At 42.3% G+C, this 22088-nt stretch overlaps 1 protein-coding gene across 1 annotated transcript; it reads right to left on the bottom strand.

Moving 5' to 3' along the window:
- Positions 1-52: 52 nt before the first annotated feature.
- Positions 53-11816, bottom strand: LOC309975609 (leucine-rich repeat-containing protein 37A-like; the record flags this gene model as incomplete). The annotated part of the gene is made up of 6 exons (XM_082860786.1): positions 53-297; positions 806-867; positions 977-1119; positions 7361-7462; positions 7883-9693; positions 11714-11816. The coding sequence occupies 6 exons, from the start codon at positions 11814-11816 to the stop codon at positions 53-55; spliced, it is 2466 nt and encodes an 821-aa protein (XP_082716912.1).
- Positions 11817-22088: the final 10272 nt, after the last annotated feature.

Here is a 22088-nt window from a genome sequence, read left to right as displayed (position 1 = left end):
AATTAACATTAATGGCCACTTTTCCTATGCTGTGCTCTCTGCAAATGAGAACTTATTCACATAGTGAATCACTTGGAATCATGCAGCCCGGGTCCTGTGCTGGCTGAGGCAGGAGGTGGCTAGGTTTGGTGCTGGGCTGAGCTGCAGGGAGCCGAGCGGCACACAGCTGACCCGCAGCGGGGTCAGGAGAGGCCAGGGCCTGAGGAGGGCCGTCTTGGGCAATGGCTGCTCTCGCACGTTCTTCTTTACCCTGCTTTTCTGGCACCTCCCTGCTAGTTATCCAAGGGTAGGGATTTTCTTTTAAAGAAAAAAAAACCACCCAATGGGAATTTTCCCCCAGTTTGAAGTGGTGGAGAACCCCCTACCAAGACAGGGTACACATTTGATTTAATGATCTATGCCCCTTGAGGATGGTATGTTTTCCAGTTCCCAGGGACGGATGATACTGGGCAAACAAGGGAGGGAAGCCTCTCTTTATCCTTCTACTCATCCTCCTTTGCCCACATTTCCTCTTGTGGAAGTACTGGCTACCATGAGGGATTCTAGTTTCAGCCCTGCTTCTTCTTGCAGGCCCTTGTTATTGGTATATAAATATTCAACTATTTACATTTTAATTCCTTTACCACATGGTTAAACTTGGTTATGAATTTATACATTTAATATCAGAAAAATAAGTATTTTTACAGGCTATGCTGAGAAGCCAATATGAGAAGCCATTTTAAGAAGAAAATAACATTTGCAGGTGGCTTGAGTCAGAACAGGGCTCACTCTGTGGCAGTCTCGTGTGCTGTCTCACTTTCCTCACCCGCCTCTTCATCAATCCAATAGGCAGCCAGAAGCTTCTCTGCTGGGGCTTTGATGACTTCCCTGGGGTAAGAAGAGTAATGCCAAGGCTTTTAATTTTGAAAAGAACAATTATAATTTTCATTATTTCCTCATTTTAGATGAGAATTTTAAATTGTCCCCTATCATTTACCCTGTATCCTTATAGAATATCTCATCCTCATCAGAAGACTCCCTGTCGTGTAGCTTTTGTGCCATGTTTTCCATGCATGTGGCGTTGAGGGGCCTATAGGTATCCTTAAGCCAAAGTGGCCGCCTTCTCCCGAAATCGCCCTCCTAGAACACAGAAAGGGAAGTATTAATTCTGCATCTCCCCTGCTTTCTCTGGCCACAGTACTTTACCCTCCTCAAATTTACCTGACTCTCACTTTCCCCTGAGCTTCTCTTACGCCGCAGAAATCTAAAAAAGCCCCTCGGAGGAAAACACACACAGTTAGTGTTACATGTCATTTTTCACCTCTCGCACAATGTGTTATCTCTGGTCTTATTAGGACTAAACGGGTACCTCAGTCCATAATCACAATGAGCAAAATCACCAAAGCCCCGGGATCTTGAAATTCATTCCATGCACGCTGGCCTTCCAGAAGTTCTCTGTGTCTGTCCAAAGTGGACCCCCAGTGTCTCCGGGGAGACCACTGCATGTGGCTTAGCATGGAGTATAGGCAGGATTTTCAGCCCCGTTCACCTTTCCTGGCCCTTGGCCAAGTGCCCTCGTGCGGTGAAAACACTGCACGACGGCGCTGGGCAGAAACACGTTACTCTCTAGAGGCGCTTCACACCAGTCCGCTTCGCACTTAGTCGCACATGCAGCATTTGCTGGGGGTGTGGGTGTGGGGAGAAGGTGCTTTTGTTTTCCTGGCTGCTCTATCCTATAAGTTGAATCACACCAGGTAAACACGTGAACCCAACAAGCAAAGTTATCTATAGCTCTATGACTTTCATACTGCACGGTATCACTGAGGTGTCAGTGAATTGTGAAATCAGTTTAAAGGCCATGACCAGCAGGGAAGCACAAAATACTCTTTCTGAATACAAATAGAATAGAAAAAAAAATCTGAGTGCACAGTAAGTTTGTTTCAGAAACTACTTTTGTCCATATAGTATGTGTCTACTGAATTGTGACAGAAAACCTAGCTCACAAAACAAACAAACAAACAAAAAAACCTAGCTCACAGCCCAAGCACAGTGTGATCAGTAGAGAAGTCCTCAGTGGACAGGGACCATCTTCTTTTTCATAATCACTAGCAGTATGACCATGGGGCAAGATATTTTCCCTTTCTTTTTTTTCCAGTTCCTTATTCTAAAAGGATGAGACAAACTACAGTCTAAAGTTTCTCCCGGTTAAAATTCTATGAGGTTGGGATAAAGGGAATAGAGAGTAGGGGCCTGAAAAACAGTAGGATGAGAAGGGAAGTTTTCTTGCTACTTTACAGAAGGGGCTCATATGTTCTACCTTTCGTCAGCTTTGAGTGAGGCCAGCCCCTAAATCCCCAACCATGTGGCCCTCCCAACCCCAGAGCCTCCTAGAAGGCCTCTGGCCTGGCCTGATGCCTAGGAACCAGGCGTCAGGCCAGCAGGAACAGGTACAACCAAAACCCCTCCCCGTCTACCCTCTTTCCTTAAAGGACTAGTGAAAGCAGATGAATCTGTGCCAGTCCTGTTCTAACTCAGCTTGGGCTGGGGAGCTAATTCTGCTGATTTCTAAATTAGGTTAAACCATTAGGGTAATTAAACATTCTTCCTGCCTTTGGTGAGGAAATTGAAATAGATGAGTTCTATGTTTTTCTCTAGTTGTAAAATTCTGCTTTCAAAGACCAATATTTACCTTCTGCTTCTTTTTTTATCCTCCTCATTTGCAATTCTATGAGAATAAATCTGTTTTGAAAGAAAACATGATCATGATTAGCCATTACAACTATTTCCAAATCCTTATTCATTCCTTTTTACTTTAAATCTTATCTACCCAGTGAGAATGATAACTTTTTTAAGGAAAGGAATTCTACCCTGTTTAAAATTCCTTTGACTCTTCCACAGTACCTAACTTAGGGTCTTGCATGCAGCCAGCGATATATTTTATTGACTGTTTTAGATAACGTTCAACAGATAATTCCTAATAAAAACTCTTAGAAGTAGGAAAAGAAAATAAAAGTATCTGGCAGAAACCTAAGCATTGTTTTAAAGTCAAGAACAAGAGTAGGATGCCCAATAATTACTGCTACTATTGATCATTGTGGAGGAGGTCTTAATCAGTACGATAAGAAAAACCAAGTATTGGAAACGAAGTATTGGAAAGCAAGAAACAAACGTATTTGCATATGAAATGAGGGACCTAAAAAGACCAAAAGAATCAACAGATATTTTATTGGAAGTAACATGAGTAAGATAGCTCCATACAAAATCAAGAGATCAACATATAAGCCTCAATAGCTTTCCCATATAACACAAATAACTAACGAAACAACAGAAGAAACATCCCATTTACTATATCCATAAAAATGCATAAAGTACCTAGGAATAAACTTAACCACAAATTTGTAAGACCTATGTGATGAAAATATTAAAACTTTTCAGAAGGACATGAAGAAGAAGTACTTACATGGCATGAGATACCATCCTCCTAGAATGTTGTAAAGAGGTCAATTCTCCTCAAATGAAACTACAAATTCAATGCAATCCACTTATAGCCAAAATAATTTTTAAATGAAACCTGGCCAGCTGACATTTGGGAGAGAATATATGTAAGAATAGTTATGAAATGTATGCAAAAGAAGGTCAAAGAGTAGGACCTTGCCCTACCAGATATAAAATATGTTACAGAGCAACTAGAATTAAGCAGTGTGATACTGGTACTGGTACAGGACAAGATAACTGGATCACAGAATACAGTCCAGATGAAGAGAGTATATTAGACCAGGGAAGAAAGAATAAACCATTCAGTGAAAGATTTGAAGAGAATTAGATCTTCATGTAGGGGGAAAAAGTTACATCCCCTACCTCAACCACACTAAAAAACAAATACAACAAATTCTAGACAGATTATAAAAGTACTTGAAGAAAATATTAGAGATGATTTTTTTTTTTTTCGGTACGCGCGCCTCTCACTGTTGTGGCCTCTCCCGTTGCAGAGCACAGGCTCCGGACGCCCAGGCTCAGGGGCCATGGCTCACAGGCCCAGCCGCTCCTCGGCATGTGGGATCTTCGGGGCACGAACCCGTGTCCCCTGCATCGGCAGGCGGACTCTCAACCAGTGCGCCACCAGGGAAGCCCTAGAGATGATTTTTACGTCATGAGGTGACAAAGGCCTGGCTAACAAAACCCACCCCACCTGAGCCATGAGGAGAGGACAGGCAGATATGGTGGCAGACTATCAACACACCTCCTACTCTTCACAGCCCTTGCCCCACTTTCCCCTGGACTGTTTGTCTTCTTCTTGTTGACTCATGAAACTCTTGGGAGTTCCCTGGTGGTCCAGTGGTTAGGGCTTGGCTCTTTCACTACTGTGGCCCGAGGTTCAATCCCTGGTCAGGGAACTAAGATCCCGCAAGCTGCACAGCATGGCCAAATCCCGCCACCTCCAAACAAACAAACAAACAAACAACTCTTCTTCATAGTAAAGAAATACTGGCTTTCATTAAATTTCAGTGTTTCAGATCTTTACAGTGTTTTTTGTCTCTAAGGAGACAAGACAAAAGAGTGGAGTAGGGAGCACAAACTTTGCAGTCGGGTGAAACTGGCTTCTGCTTTTGGTTTGGCCACTGGGCCCTCACACTGATCTCCTTCATTGATGAAGGAGGGATAGTAATATCATCCTCACAGGACTGTGGGCATTAAATCAGACAATATATGGAAAACCCTTCATCTTACGCTTGGCATGAATCAGTGCTAAGCTGGTGTCACAGACAAGATGGTGGAATGTATCAAAGGCTCTGCTTGTGGCATCAGGCTCTGAAGGCTCTTTCCCACCATAAGATTATAAAAATATTGCTTTTATTTTCTTCTAATACCTTTATGTGGTCTTTTTCACATTTATGGAAATAAGATGAAAAATGGGGATCTGCTATTGTTTACCCCCAAGGAGTTAGGCAGCTATTCTATCACCATTTATTCATTTTCTTCCACTGATTGGAATATTGAAACATGACATTTCAGAAGTCTTAACAACACATGGGTCTACTGCTGGACTCTATGCTACTTCAAATAAATATTCGGCTGCATTATTCCTCACTGTGGAATTGACATAATGCCTCATCTCTCTTCCATTGAACCCCATTATTGTCTACCATAGGAAGAACACTGCATGGCCCCTGTCCTCAAAAAGCTTATCACATAAGTGGGGAGAGGAAATAACGGTTAGGACTCCTCGCTTTCACTGCCGAGGGTACAGGTTCAATTCCTACTTGGGGAATGAAGATCCTGCAGGCCAAAACAAAACAAAACAAAACAAATGTAAGGTTAAACTACCTAGAAGTTAAAAACAATAAAAAGGGGACTTTCCCGAAATTCTAAAAAGGCAAGAGGCCATATGCCACCTGGAGATATAGAGGGTACAGTCTGGGCAATGGCCAATGACTAGCAAGCTGACCCCATGCCAGTCCCCAGCCTCTTGGCTCAGAAATCATACTCTTCCTCACCAAGAGAGAACTCACGTCTTCCTGTTGTGGCGGTCGCACTTTATCAATATCACAGGATTGATCAAAAATCAGAATGCCAAATTATTACTTGACAATGAGAAATACATCTCTTCTACACACAGGGCATCCGTGTCTACACAATGAGAGAATTGCTTTCTGTGGGACAGGCCTCCGTGGCACACTAAAGCACAATCACACAATCGGAGGCTACTTGGTGAGAACAGAATTAGAAAAGGAATCAGCTGAATCGAGAATTTAATGGGAAGGCCTGAGGTAGCTGGATCCGTCCATCTCCTCCACAGGCACAGCCTGGCTAGGGGCCCTGACTCGTCAGTTATGCTGCCTAAGGTGCCATCTCTACTCTCGGGCAATGTGAGGATGGGCACTGCCCATGCTGGTCTCTCCTCACCTTTTCTATGCTTTCACTACTGACCAACCCTCCTGCAGATAGACACATTTCTCGTTAGAAGTTAGTACATCATGTCAGCTTGTATTCAAGTCTGATAGGCCCGCAAGCCATTGGTCCTTACACACCTCTGCTCAGCTCCATGATGTGCTAACTTTGGTGTTTCTCTCTTGGGGGGCTGCCTTTTAAAAAACTGCTTACCATTTTTGTGACTTCTGAGGGGAGGGACCGCTTTGCTATGGCCCCCAAGAAATGGTGACAAACCTCACAGGACTAGGATCAGGAGGGCTGCGGTATTCAGGGAAGGCTTTACGAAGACAGATATCTGAACTTGAGTTGGCTTTTCAGAGATTCATAGGACTTCCACAGGCAAAGCAAAATAAAGGAATTTTAGATGGGCAAAGGCACAGACCAAAGTAGGAATGGGTATGGTGTAACGAGCGTATAGTGAGGAGCCGCTTTGGCTGGAATGGAGGGAGGCCATTACAAGAGAAAAGGTAAATAAAGTAGGTTGGATTCGGAGGGTAGAATCAAGATTGTCAGTTTATTAAAACCACTCTTTTAATGTTAGCAACTGCCTGTGGAGAAAAGTAATAAACCATTGTGTAACTGAACAAAAGGTAAACAGGCTACCTCCAGGAATAGGCTACTATAAATATGACCTACTTTAGGGTAGCCTGCTGCAGGATTTTACTTGCAGTGGTTTAATGGAACCTATCTACACAATTCCTAATACACCGGAGAAGAAAGATGCTAAGTAAACCTAAGGAATTGAAAAGATCCCACTTTTATCGTTTAGGCACGTCCTTTTACCTCTCCCAGGGTGACTGATAGCTCCATGACTTTGGAGATCGTATACCTCTCATCATTTCAGCCAACAAGGAAAGAAATCAAAAGTAGAATGAGAGTGACTGCTGAGTACATCAAATCAGCATCGTTTTCTGAGTTGAAGGAATTTTACTATCATGTCAACTCTGGCCTTCCTATAAACTTAACTTGTCAAAATAGTCCAATGGCTTGTTATCATGGATCCAATTCCATAGAGATTTCCTGGGAGTGGAGTTCCTTTAAAAATCCTGTGGGGACTTCCCTGGTGGCGCAGTGATTAAGAATCCGCCTGCCAGTGCAGGGGACACGGGTTCGATCCTTGGTCTGGGAAGGTCCCACATGCTACGGAGCAACTAAGTCCGTGCGCCGCAACTCCTGAGCCTACGTGCCAAGAGCCCGTACTCCACAACAAGAGAAGCCACCTCAGTGAGAAGCGCGTGCACCACAATGAAGCCCCAACGCAGCCCCCCAGAAAAAAAACAAAAACAAAACAAAAATACAAAAAAACATCCTAGGAATATACTTTTCAGTAAAAGAACAAAGTGTATGTCAGTCCTTATGACTAAAGAGAAGAATCAAGTAGTAGTAGGTGGAAAGGTGGATTTGATTCTCAGTTTGTGGGTTCTGAATCTGAATTAAGTATTGTCCTTACCTCAACGAGACAGAGAATTGTAACCCAAATCGTCACTACTGCAGATATGGATATTGCCAAGATGAGTCTGTTATAGCCATATGCTGGAACTTCTTTTGTGAGCTAAAAAAACAAATAACAACTTTTTAAAAACAAGGAGATAAAAGGGATGAAAACTTACTATTCTTAAAGCTATTCTAAACGCTAGCTAACTATTCTTAAACTACTATAAAACCCAATCCTTTCAGGCGAGTAGCTTCTATAAGAACAAGCCAATTGTAATGTTAATCTTATCATTAGCATTTTCTTCTACAATTTATTTATCTACACCTTATTTATCTTGTGTTATGCATTTTCTCGTCTTCCTTAGGAAGAGTGGCACACTGTTTAAATGAGCAAAGTGGGAGATCACTGTCTTAGCCCGTTTCATGGCTGAAGATAAGATAGAGACTAGGAGCCCGTGGCATTCCTGCTTGGGCACGTTAATGGCGTGTCCTAAACTGAGTAAAAGTCCAGCTCCCATGTGTCAGGGGTTACCCTCACCTCACTTGACTCCTGCCCTTTCTGCTCACTCTGGGCTTCTGTGCTCTCACTGATATAGTTGTCAGCTTTCCACTGGTCCGTATCCCCCTCCGCTTCGGACACATTTACTTCTTGCTGCTTGCTGAGAAGCTTCATCAGGAGGCCTGTTCTAGAGATGAGGTTGGCACAGGCCGGCTGCACGTGGGTCTCCAAGCAGTTCATTTTTAAAGTCTGGATAACATGAGAAATGAGCCTTCGCACGTCATTGTTGGGGATGAGGGACCGTAGCTGCTGGTTTAGCTGAGTTTCAACTTGATCACCCGGGGATGTGAGCCCTGGGAAAGCGAAGCCTGTGGGCTTAGAGGATAACTCAGTGCCCGTGTTGTGGTACTCCCATCGTGTTTGGTTGGTGTGTTGAACAGTTGGCATACTGTTGTCTGCAGCAACAGTAGAATGTGCAGTGGACACGTTCCTATGGGTAGTGTTTCCAGGGCCGGTTCCTCCTGGCAGAGTAGAGTTTCCTGTAGAAATAATTTCTTCAGAAACATTTTGTGCAGTATTGTTTTCTGAAGTAGTGTTTTCTGTAGAAGGGTCTGAAAGAGAAAATAATTCTGGAAAAGGCTTTTCCTGAGAAGTCACTTCTCCTGAAGATGAAACAGCCTCTCGTGGAGGGGAATTTATGAGACTCCTCAGTACAGAGAACGGAGGGCTTGCAAGCATCATTCTATTGAGTGAACTTTTCTTTCTGAACTTTCCACTCCTTTTGCCTTTGGGTTTTCTGTGGACCCGATGAGACCTAATTTTATGGAAGATGTATTTTTTTCCAGAATGTGAGATTAGTTCGAAGTCCTTAATGTTTCTAGTTCTAGCCTTCGCATCCTCTAAAACATGAAGAGTGTTGGATAAGTCTTTTGATCTGCTTTTAACGTCAGATGGGGATTTTGGAGGGATGGAGGCAGAAGGCCTGCCCTTGAAGTACTGTTTCTGGGAAGAGGAGCCTGCTGCCTTGTGTTCCTTTATGAATGAAGACTCTGCATTGGAGGACTTTCCCACCAGCTTCCTGGGCCTCTGCACCATGAGCAGCTGTTTCAGCTTTCTTGGGGATGGCCTCCTGAGCCTTCTTTCTTCAGCAGTGTTCGCCTCAGATGGCTGGGCATTCTGTTTCCTCCAGACGCTCTCATCTCCCACTGCTTTGAGGTGCATTTTCTGTATGCCCCTTGGGCCCTTGAGGACCCTGTTCACTCTCAGCAGCCTTTCCTCTGTACTCTCAATGTTTGCGAGGCTGTCTTTCTGTGGTTGGGCAGTTTGCAATTTCTTTTGAAAGATGTAGCTTTTAAACGTGGCACTTGAAATGTTGGAACGCGTACGCGTGGCAGGTTTTTCTTCCTTTTTAACCTCATCAATTTTTTCTTGAGTTTCTGCAGCTAACAAATTTTCCACAAAATGGAGTTTCCTCAATTTGTTTTTATGAGTTGAATTCTTGGGTACAGGTTTAACAGAAGGGCTCCTTGTATTGCCTTTCAAAAGGCCCTGCGGCATATCTCCATCTGCTGTATTTGAGAAAAGAAGTTGAATGAATGGGAATAATGTTGATTCCACATCTCCGAGATTTCCCTCTGAGGTATAAGGCAGTATGTCATTTAGTGTACTGATAATATCACTTTTATTCTTAAAGTCCAGCTGCTCATTCATGAAGCCTGACAAGCTGACAGCACTTTTATCTGACGACGCCCTCTCGGACTCAATAGTCAGCTCAGTGGTGGTGTTCTTTTTCCGGGCTTGTAACACCTTCATCAACGATCCTTCTGCATTCCCTATAGATGTTTCTTCATCTGTCAAAAAAGAAGGGACTGTTTTTGATCATTGAACACTGATGGGACAGCTTTTTGTCAGTCCACAGCCAAATAAATTAGGAATCAGTCAAAGTTTGAGTGCCACTGAGGAGTAAAAGAAACCCACACTTAAGCCTATGACTGGCAACAACAAAATGTGAAAAAGATATCTCTTGAAAAAGGGGCTATGTACTCAGAAAATTCTGTAGCGTGAAATATAGTAACTATGTTCAGGATTACTCCACTGGTTCCCAGGGGCCAGTACTCAAGAAAAGGCAAGGCTGGAAGACAAATATTCCCCTACTCAGCTGGACTCTCTGCAGATCTACTGTGACTCCTCACATTCATATACCCCCATCCTGTCCTGCCTCAGAGGCAGAGGAGTGTGAGGCTTCCTCTCTCCACCTCTTCAGAGTGCTTGTGTTCTTGCTGCTATCACAGATGACCACGACAACAACCGCCGCTAACAGGTCGTCATCTGGACATGTCCTTCTCCACCCGCCCACCGAGTCCTTTGCTCAGTCCCTGCTTCCATATATCCCAGCGCCCATAACACAAGGATCTATACAGAAAAAACCACTATGTCCACCCTGTCTCTTTGGTAAAGTTTGGGCAGGGATCTGGGGTATAAATTCAGAGATTTGCCAGATTATATGCCAATGTGGAATGTTCAACAAATCAATGGAATAATACTTGAGGTCTTCAACTGCACAAGGGAACAAGCAACTTCTGTCAGATGGCTACTTTGCTTTCATTTCATTTTACTTCTAATATTTCCAGCTTTACTTGGGGAACCGTCCAAAGCTTCTGACTGTGTGAAGGCAATGTGTACCATTGTGCAGGTGGGCTTCTCTTCCAAAAGGATTAAAAGTAGTTTTGGTGAGGGTCAGAGGAGGAGGGGAGGGTCATGAGAAAGGAGGAGCATGGGCTTGCAGAGAGCCCCAAACTGGGGACAGGAGATCGGGGCACTAGGGTCATAGCACTTAACACCTCTGATCTTGTTTTTTCTCACCTGTAAAAGGAGAGTAAAAATGCCTTTTCTGCCCACATCTGGGGGAGAAGGGAGTAATAATAATTAGTAAAGTTGTCAGGGGGAGTTCCCTGGTGGTCTGGTGGTTAGGACCCGGCACTTTCCCTGCTGTGGCCCGGGTTCAATCCCTGGTTGGGGAACTAAGATCCCACAAGCTGTGTGGCACGGCCAGAAAAAAAAAAACCGTGTTGAAAAATCAGCAATATTGCCTTTATATAAGGTGCAAAGTGTTATTTGTATGATGTGCTCTAGATCACTGAAAGAGACTTGTATTCAAGCTACCTGGGCATGAAAGTACATTTTGGAAGTCATCAACTTAGTACCAATAAATCTAATATATAGAAAAATAGTTGAAACCCCCTGAGTGTTTTGTGGATAGAAAAGCTTGAGATTCAGAGCAAGCTCAGAGCTAGACAGTCTAAGAATAAACTAGCTCTCCCGTCCGTTAGAAGGGCTAGGTAGCAGCTTCTGGTTATGGAACCAGAAAATCCCAGGCTCCAAATAGGACATAAAACAGCATCACTTGTACTGTTTATAAAATTGCAGAAACACACAAAATAAACAAAAATATATTTACACCTCTCCTATGAGACAAAGAGTACCTGAGACTTAATGTATATAAAATCAGTTTACAAAATGTGATGCGCTATATGAATAAGTTCTCATTTGCAGAGAGCACAGCATAGGATATGTGGTCATTAATGTGAATTCCCTTCCCCCTTCCATTCCTTTCTCTTGTTCCTTTATGTATGCGGATCAGCTACATTACTAAGCTAACAATGTACCTGAGCTATTATTAGCTTAATAATGTAACCAAGAATCTGATTTTTAGCAAGGGGGTAGTTCTTAGAAACTTAGGGATCTGGAACTCTGAATGAATGAATTAAAATAATGCAATTACATCATTAATTTTAAAATCTATCATCCTTGATTAAAAATAAACATTAAAAAATTAAATTAAAAATGTATTATTCCGCAATTGAGACTCACCACAAGGTGTCACGTCTGTCAGGCATTCACTGTCACAACGCAGCTTGAGTGTCTTACAGACAACCTCAATAGTATTTTTAAATTGGCAGAGGCAGCAGCCCATACGGCTAGGTAAGATCCTATAAATGGAAACACTGGTCATTAAAGTTGTGATAAAAGAGTTACTTGAGTAGGTAGAAGGGGGAGTCCAAGGCCCCCACAGACCAGTGCAAAAAGGAGTTCTTGGGGCTCATGGGCTGGAGAACAGGATAGGGGCCGGTTGGCCAATTGCTGCTCTTGACTGTTGTAAATAAATATAGAGGAGGAGAGAGGTGCCCAACAGAAGGATTAGGATGGCAGTAGGTATGGTATGCCTAGAAAAAAGGGAATAGGGATTAGAATTGGGTGACATTGATCTGTAATTTGATTCAGAAGTATCTCGTACCAACTCCAAAGCCTCACTTTGGGTTGAGAGTACACAGGAAGAAGGCAGACTTCTAAGAAGAGTCTGAATAAGGCCGCACTTTCTGGAGTCCCTTTCTCAGTTCCTATTTGTCAGTATAAGATATTAGAAATTATTCTAGTAATAAAAAAGCATCGTGTGCTTAAACAATAACAGATATCACATTGGCCAAATCTAGACAAATGGAACATTCCAAAGAATAACATGATCATTATAATAAGGTATAACATAGTTAATTTAGAAAAAAGCACATGAGTTCATAATGATACTCAAAATGAAAAGTGGGGAGCTCTTCTCTATAGAATCATGTCAGCTAATAAATGCAAAAGGAATGATAGATCAGGAAAGTGTCATTTTGCAAGTGTCAATGTAATAATCGATTCAGACAAGGATTATCATTGATGCACAGTTGGGTGAAGAGTTGTTTGATAGTAGGATCTCCACTGATCCCAAAGTATGGGACCTCATATTATTTATCAATTACCAAGGGGAAAAATAACTTCAAAATGGAGAGATATGGAAGAAACCACCTTAATCAAGTGATCAAACTTAGCACTGGGCCACCTGAAGTGATGAAGTATGAAGAATACATCACCTATATAGTATTCTTCCCCAAAATATTTACTTTGAATCAAATGAGGAAACAGACAAATCCAGACTGTGGGGCAATTTACAAGACAACTGGCTTAGACTCTTCAAAAATGCCAATGTCATAAAAGACAAAAAAAAAAAAAAAAAGAATAGCAGGGAAATATTCTAGATTAAAGGAAACAAAGACATGACATGCAATGCCTAATCTTTAATTGGACCCTGTATGAAAATAAAACAGACTTAAAGAACATTATTGGCTACTGGCCAAGATGAAGTAACAAGGACCAATTTAACCTCCCACCTGAAACAATGAAAGCATCAGGCAGAACATATGAAACAACAGTTTTCAAGAAACTGCACCTCAGGCAATACAGTTCAGTGATCCCCAGGAGATGGAAAATAAATGAAGTGATACCTATAATAGCCCTAACTTACTTCTCTGAGAGTTTCCAGGTCATGGTACAGGGAAGAGAAGTCCAGGCTGAGACTGGTGGACTCCCTGACTGAGGAAATGGAGCTGAGAGTCTGGGAAAACCAAGGTAACTAGAGTTCACAAAGCAGAGTATGAGAGAGAAAAGAAGTGCACAGACAACGAACTCTGGGGATATGCAGAGGGATCTCTTGAGAATTCAACACAGTATTGGTCAGTACATTGGTGTGAGGAATTACTTGATGCCAGGAAAAGAACCACAAGAAAGCATTAATAATAAGAATAACTGGTTATCACACAGGGTTGTAGGAATAGTACCTGTTCCTACAAGTCAGACTGGAAAACCTCATGATACTCAGAAAGGACTTGTCTCAGTAGTTGCAAATAATGAGCTCCAGACTAAAGGCTACATGAACTGCTACCCAACGAATCTTAACAGCTAGGCTTAAAAGAATAAAATTGTTATGAGTAACTTAATTTCAGACAAAACAAAGCCCAAGCATTTTACAGGAATATAAATATATATAGCACACAATAAACTAAACTCACAACATCTGTTATCATATGAAAAATTGCCAAGCATGCAAAGAAGTAGGAAAATATGACCCATACTGAGGAGAAAAGGCAACCAATCAAAACTAACCCATAGCCTATACAGATGTTAGAATTGGTAGAAAAGAACACTTAAAAAGGTGTTATACATGGGGCTCTCTTGAGCCTGCGCATCCGGAGTCTGTGGTCCGCCACGAGAAAGGCCACAACAGTGAGCGGTCGCGTACCACACACACACACACAAAAGTTATTATACATGAAGAAAAGTTATTAGAACTGTATTTCAGTTGTTAAGAAACCCAGGCTAAACACTGAAAATGTTAAGTAGAGGCACGGAAAATGTAAAACACACCCAAATTGAGCTTCTAGAGATTACAAACAAAGTCTAAATGAAAAAGACATTGAATGAGGTTAATGGCAGATTAGACACTGCAGAAGAAAGGGTCAGTGAACATTAAGGCACAGTAATAGAAACTATCCAAAATGAAACAAAACGTGTAACAAAACAAAACAACAACAAAAATGAATAGAGCATCAGCGAATTGTGCAACAACTTCAAGTGGTCTAATACATGTGTACTTAGAGTCCATGAAGGAGAGGAGAGATACAAAAACTTGAAGAAATAATACCCCAAATTTTTCTACATTGGTAAACACTATAAACCCACAAAGTCAAGAAGATCAATGAACGTTAAGCATAAGAAACATGGACAAAACGACACCAAGGCACAAAAAGTAATCAAATTGCTCAAAACCAGCAATAAAGGGAAAAATTTAAAAGCAGCCAGAGGAAAAAACTATACAGTACATACAGAGGAACAAAGATAACAATGACAGGAGAATTCTTGTTGGAAACAATGTAAACGAGAACTCAGTGGAATAACATCTTTAAAGTAGTGAATTGAATTCTATCAACCTAGAATTCTATACCCACAACTGTCAAAACAAAAGCAAAATAAAGACTATCTCAGACATACAAAAGCTGAAAGAATTCATTACTAGTAGACTTTCCCTATAAGAAATGTTAAAAGAAGTATTTTTAAGCAGAAGGAAAATGTCACCAGATTGCAATATGTATCTACACAAAAGATTAAGAATACTGGAATTGTGACTTCCCTGGTGGTTCAGTGGTTAAGAATCTGCCTGCCATTGCAGGGGACACGGCTTCGATTCCTTGTCAGGGAAGATCCCACATGCTGCAGAGCAACTAAGCCCGTATGCCACAACTACTGAGCCTGCACTCTAGAGCCTGTGTGCCACAACTGCTGAACTAAGGATATGACCACAGACTGTCATGAAAATTACTTGGAATGTTTTTTTTCCAAAATAACTTACGTATCTAAACTGACTTTTTCTACAAATCAATAAAAAAATAGTAACAGAAAAATGGGCAAAGGACAGACAATTCAGGGATAAAATACAAATGTTCAGTAAACATATAAAGATATTTAATTTCACAAATAATAAGAAAAATTCAAATTCAGACGGGACCCCTTGTATTCATCTGTCAGATTAGCAAAAGAAAAAGTGAGAATCTCCAGTGGTGGAAGGGTGTGGGGAAATGAATGTCATCACAGCATGGTGACTGGAGGATAAGCTGGTACAACAATTTTTTTTTTTTCTAGCACAACTTTTTTGAGGGCAAATAAAATTTTATATCTAAATAGTCTTCACCCCAACAATCCCATTTCTAGATGACTATTCTATAGAAATAAACGACCAGGCTCACAAAAATGCATGTACGAGGATATTCATTGCAGCAATGCAAGTAACAAGAAAACTGGACATAATCTAAACATCCTTCAATAGGGGCATTATTAAACTGTAACACATTCATACTATGGAATATTATGCAGGAGTTTAAAGGAATGGGGTAACCCTCTATGTACTGGGAAGGAAAGAAATCTAAGACATATCAGGAAATGAAGGAATCAAGTTTCAGGATGTTAATTATGTAAAAACAGATAAGAAAAACACACAAACCTATTTTGCTATCTGTAAATATGTATGTACTCAAATGTATGGAAAAGAGTCTGGAAGGATTAATACTAAACTCAAAGTAGTGGGTGTGGGATTAGGGCAAAAGGAGGGTTTTCACTATACCTGTTATTTCATTGTTATATATTGAGAATATAATCATGTATTACTTGTACAATGGAAAATAAGTTTAAATTGTCTCTTACTGATTTTCAAGAGGTCCTGCCAAATTTAATTTTTAAAATAAACATAGAATTTCAATCATTAGGTTGCTTTGGGATATGGAAGGGGAAATACCTTTGCTCACAGGTATTGACCTCAAAATTCTGGACCAAGAAGGATCTTATAATGCAGTTAGCTTTTTGTATTCATATTTGGGGAGAGTATACTCACAGCTTCTCAGTCCACTGGTATGCCTTCCATATACTTTCATCAATGTAAGAAATAGAGTTTCCTTGGAAATTTCTGTGAAGAAACACAGTTCATATGCTTGAATAGGTAGGAAAAGAATGTAGAGAATAAGGAAAAGAATCATGGCCACCATGTAGGGGATATTCAAATGCAGAAAAGACCAGCTTTTTAATTCCCACAGCTTCCCAGCTTCCCAGTGTGCACAATTAATAAAAACATACTGTGAGGCCACTGGCACAAACAATGAGGCATCCCCTCAGAACCTGACTTCCTATCTGTCCAAATTCTTGGATACATAATGCCAATTACTTTTTTCCCAAAATCACTTACGTGTCTAAAATGACTCCTACAAATCAATGAGAAAAATGGCAAACATTTATCAATATCAGCAAATAAATATTAAGAAATCCTATGGCAGGCAACACCAAAGCTTTGGCTCAGTGCCCTCAGAATCTCTCCAGGTGTTAGAAGGATACGGGAAGGCAATTAGAAATTAGAGGGACTATTACGAAAATATCTCTTAAACATATTGCCTAGGGAAAAGCACAAGTCACTGAACAAGGAGTAAAGTTATTACCTCATTAGGGGAACAAAATGCAAAGGAAAGAGATCGGAAGGAAGGACACACATCAAAACAGTAACAGGAGTTACCTTATTGGTGGTAGGGAAGGTGGGGTGCAATTTTCACATTTTATCCTATATACTTCTGTGACATTTCTTTTTTTAAACAGTGAGAATGTGTCCATGAATTAGACATGTTTAAAAGAAGCTGTTAAATGCCTGAGGTTCAGTTTGAACCACTAACTCAGTGGATGACTGAATCTTTAGCTTTACCCTTGTCCTCTTCCCTCAGCAACAATGGAAGTATTCAGTTTATATGCACATTTTTCACGGGAGTCAGAAAGAAGTCAAAACGGATACCTGTCTGCCCATCTGCCTGAGGGACATTTCCACTCAAACAGAGCCTTCTGGTTGCTTTATGCTCACCAATAAAAGATGCCTAAGACTGAACTCATCTCCCTCAAACTGACTCTGCTTCCCAACTGCTGTATTTCCACCTGTTATACCACCATCATTCTGCCCCTCAACACATGTGATTTTTCTCTTTGCTGTACTACAATCCCCCAACTCTAGTCAATTACTACATCTTGTCAGGTTTTCCTGTGTAGTACTCTCAGGATTTTCTTTCTACTTCCATCACAACCACTCTAATTCGGCCCCTTCTCACTTTACTCCTAGATTTTGCTAAAGCATTCTATTTGGTCTCCCTGAACCAAGCTTTCCTCTCTAGGTCGCTCTACATATGAAATCTAAAATCAGCCTCTTGGTTTAATCATTTGTCTCTCTTGCTTGAATACTTGCAGCGGCTCCCCCTATCTCACAGCATAACTTTCAAACCCCCGTTGCCGATAGTCAAGATATTTTATAATCTTATCTTTCATTGTTGCCTAACCCAATTCTTTACAGCCAGACTAATCTAATACATTCTGATCATCCCTGCAGTCACACCTTTGCCTAGACTGTACTGCCTGTTATTTTTCTGACAAATCACAGCCAATCTTGAAGTCCCAGCTAAAGATTTAGCTTATCCATGCAGCCTTCTGTGACCTCCACACCCCTGTGATTACAGGTTCTGGTGAATTACAGCACGTATCTGTATTTCTCTTAATACTTAATTATATATTACCTCCCTTTTAAGGCATATCCCCTTTCTTCCCACTTGTCATTGTCATGTTCTGGAGACAATGACATGTACTTCTGTGGCTCCCACAGTACTTAGCCCTGGGTTGGGCACAAAATGGGTGCTACATATAGAAAGCCAGGGGACAAAGATGAGTTCTAGATATAACTGAGGGACTGAATAATAATAATAGCTAACACTAAAATATATGCTAGGCACTGATAGAAGAGCTTTACCAATATTAACTCATCTAAATCTCCCAATGAGATTGGAGTCATTGGGAGATTTAGCAGCCATAGGAGTCATCCTGTGAGACGATGACTACCATAATCCCCATTTTACAGATGAGGAAGTTGAGTCATAAAGCTAATAAATGACAGACCTGGGTTCAAACCCAGGTAGTCTGGCTCCGGAATCTCTACTCTTAACCACATTGTTGTATTACCACCAGTGAGATGGGGAGAGGGACATGTTGCTCTAAAGAGGATGGAGTAAAGATGGGAGAAGAGTAGATGTTAAGGAATTAAATAATGGGGTAAAAAATGGAGACGGAAAAAATAAGGGCAATTACAAGACTGGAGGAGAGGGAAAAATAGTAAGAAGAATGAAGATAGGGAATCATTGACAAACAAAAGGTGGAAACACAAAGTCAGTCAATGTGGATTGGGGAGATAAGGAGGGCCCAGGAAGACCTGAAGAAAGGCTGCCATGTCAGGCAGGATGCAGAGAACAAATGAGGAGAGGCGATTCTTACATGATGGTGAAGGTGCCGTTGTAGGCGTCAGGCTCTGGCTCAGGCACTCTGTGGAGCTTCTGCTTTGGGCTGAGACCAACACACGACAGCGTCTCATTTTTGCAGGTACAGAGCTCACATATGCTGATGTTTGTGGTGGCATTCTGCCCTGGCTGCTTCTTTTCTGGGGTATATCTTACACCAGGAAGACCTGTGGATACTGAATACTGAGTCGAAGGAAAAAGAACCGTCTCAGATGGCCTTGGTTGCTGAGATACGTTAACTCCCAGGTCCACAGGTGCACCTGTGACTTGAGACAGGTTTGGTTGTGCAAGCGTCACCTCAGGGTGTTTTGGAGGGGGAGCTGTAGTCTGCTGCCGGGCTGTAGAATGTTCAGACTCTGTAGTAGGTTCTGGAGTTGTGGTCAGCTCCAGGTTCAAAGGTTTAACTGTGATACTGGGTGATGTTGGAGGCTCAGTGTGATCCTGATGCGGTGTTGGAACTATTGGATTGTGATATACTGGAGGCTGAGCTACAAAAACCTCCTGAGGTGGTTCTGCAGGCTGGGTTAAGGTCTCCTGCATGACTGGAGAAGGTTCACCCTCCTTAGTGGGCTCTGGCCTTCTGGTCAGTCCAAGGTCCAATGGTTGAATTGTGACCTCAGTCAAGGTTGGGTGGTGAGCCTGAACTTGCTCTGGATTTGGAAATGTCACCTCGGGGTATGGTGGTTGAATTGGGGCTCCTTGGTGAACTGGAAAAAGTTCAACATTTTCAGAGGGGACTGGATGCTGCTCTGAAAATTCCTGCCAGACTGACAAAGGTTCCAACTGCTCAGAGGACACTGTAGACTGAGCCGAGGTTTCTTGTTGGGGTGAAGGAGTTTCAAGCTCATTAGGGAACGCTGCAGTTACGATAAGTGCAAGACCCACAGGTTTAACAGAGACATCGGGCCGCTGCAGAAGCTGAGCTTGATCCTGACCTGGAGGAGAAACTGTTGGCACAGGATGCTCTGGAGAGAAAACTACACTCACGGAATCCGTGTCCGGGTATGGAGCCTCAGTCTCCGTCAGCTCCCGATGAGGCGGGGCCCACATCTCGAATGGAGACCAGGACGTCAAGTAATTAAAGCCCCCGGCTTCTGCCAGGGGTGTGAGGGCATGGGGCAATTTGGGAGGGGGGTCTGAGGCGTATGAAGACCAAGCCTCTGTCAGCCGCGGGGGGTTGGGGGTCACCTGGACGGGGCCCAGGGCCCACTCCGGAGGCTGAACTGCCTGGACTTGAAGCCACAGTTGTAGCCACATGAGGAAGAGCCGTGGCAACCAAAGGCGTAGCCGGGACATAACGTGCGGCGGGTCGCAGGCACAGTGACCCAGGCCAGTGAGGAGCCGGAGCCACATCCTGTGTCCGAGCTGAACCGCTATGCCAGCGCCGACGCGAGCGCTCAGGTTAGCAACCGCGCGCCCCTCCCCCGCCTAACGTTCCACCCGTTATTTATGACATCTTTAGTTACGCCACCTTTATTAGGTTAGTGCGGAGATCCAATCCGCGCCACCAGAGTGGGCCTTTTGCCCAGAGTCCCCAGGGCCCAAGCCATCCTTCCCCTTGCAAAGGCGACACTTACCTCCTGCCGGGCCCTCTTCCCAACCCCTCCCTGCCCTCCCTGGCCCCAAACAATGAGGCAGGATTTGGGCTGCAGACCCGAGTGGCCCCAAACTGCAGCAGCTCGGGGTGGAGAGGGGTTGGGAAGGATGCAGAGCTTCCCAAGGAAACCACAGGACGTAGCATTCTGGGAAATTCAAAAGTGCTAAGCCAGGTCTGGCAATCTGAACTCTTCCTCCTCAGAGCTGAAGTCTGAGACACATTCTTCCTCCCTTTGGCCACAAGGCTGACAAGAAGAGTTGCTGACCAGCAAAATGAGCACCAGTTGGGTGGCGGGAGGGGAACACACCTTACAATTATTCGAAAATGTTGCGTATATATGTCCATGCCACTCTCTCACTTTGTCACAGCAGGTCGGTGGTTTGTGACCACCTAGAGGGGTGGGATAGGGAGGGTGCGAGGGAGGGAGACGCAAGAGGGAAGAGATATGGGAACATATGTATATGTATAACTGATTTACTTTGTTATAAAACAGAAACTAACACACCATTGTAAAGCAAATATATTCCAATAAAGATGTTAAAAAAAAAACAATAAAATAAAATGTTTGCCATTTCCTCCAAACTCTCAGTATTCACGTCTCATTATTCATTCACCACTCTGTTATTAGGGGTTACCACTGAATCAGTGATGACTCCAGAACTTCTGTAGGAGGGGTTTGGGGCAGGTGGGAAAGAGAGTCTAAAACCAAGTGAATGGCCCTTTACATTAGCATGGGCAAACTTCCCACACCCCACCTTGTCTCAACAGAGCCATTAATCCAGAAAAAACTACAGTGTCACTTTTCAGACGTCTACCCTGTGTGCACACATGGAGAAGACACTTCGAATGTTAAAGTCAGCATGTTAAGTAATTTTCTTGAACTACTGTAACTAGCACCCTATTTACTTTCTTCACAGTCCTTTTCATAATCTATTTAATTTTAGTCCTTTTTAATTGTCTGGTACACCTTTAACACCTAAACTCCAAGAGAGAAGGAGCTTCATCTTATTTCCAGTGCCTAGCACATAATGGTTTCTAAATGGAACTGATTCCAAGATTGGCCTCATTTAGGAATGGATCTGTTGTTATAATCAGGTTTCCGAAATCTTTAGTATCAATACAGAATCCTTTCCTCTCACATTTCACAGGAAGCTAGACTTCTTAAAGCCCAAACATGGATACGTCTGAAGTTTCCTTGACTGATTTAAATCGAATTAAAATAATTATATTGTACAGGAAAAACTTTCAATATTTTTACATTTTTCAGAACATACCCACCTTTTCTTTCTCTACTTTCTTCCCTTCAGAACAAACTTTGCAACATTGGGGTGAGTTAAATCATCAGAAATCTAGCCCCAAATTCAGCTCTCAATGACATGAAACACATTTTTTGCTCCTTTTTAATGAAAATCCTATACAGAGTACATTAATGTTTTCTTTTAGAAATTACGTTGACAACTTAATCCCTAATTCGAGGCATCCATATAATTGGTTTACAGAAAGGTTCTTCGGCAAAATATTTAACACAAGATATATATGAGATGCTGAGAGCTGGGTAATATACCTTACTTGAAAGGCATGAATAGTTTTTAAACACTGTAGCATAATCACACTTAAGGCCATAGTTACTTTGTTCCCATATCCTTGCAATTCTATTTGAGGGGAGTTCTAAAAGGCCTGTGTCTTCTCCCGTGTCCACAACTGTAGACGTACACTGATGGCCCTCAATCCTGCTCTCCAAACTTCAAATAAGGGGCCAGAGACAAGGCTCGGGACTTGGAAAAGTCCTAGAAATTCCCTGTCTCAAAAGCAGTTTCAGAGTTTCACCTTTTCCTGAGGATGACAGAGCTGAGTAGACATGCCAAAGTCTTCCAAATCCTGCTGGGTGCTTTGAATTATGGCTACACTGGCTGTGTAC

This window comes from Leucopleurus acutus (genome assembly GCF_964270905.1).
Source record: "Leucopleurus acutus genome assembly, chromosome: 19".
Taxonomy (NCBI): Eukaryota; Metazoa; Chordata; class Mammalia; order Artiodactyla; family Delphinidae; genus Leucopleurus; species Leucopleurus acutus.
The sequence above is the reverse complement of the archived record's forward strand: the minus strand, read 5'-3'. Positions and strand labels throughout refer to the sequence as shown.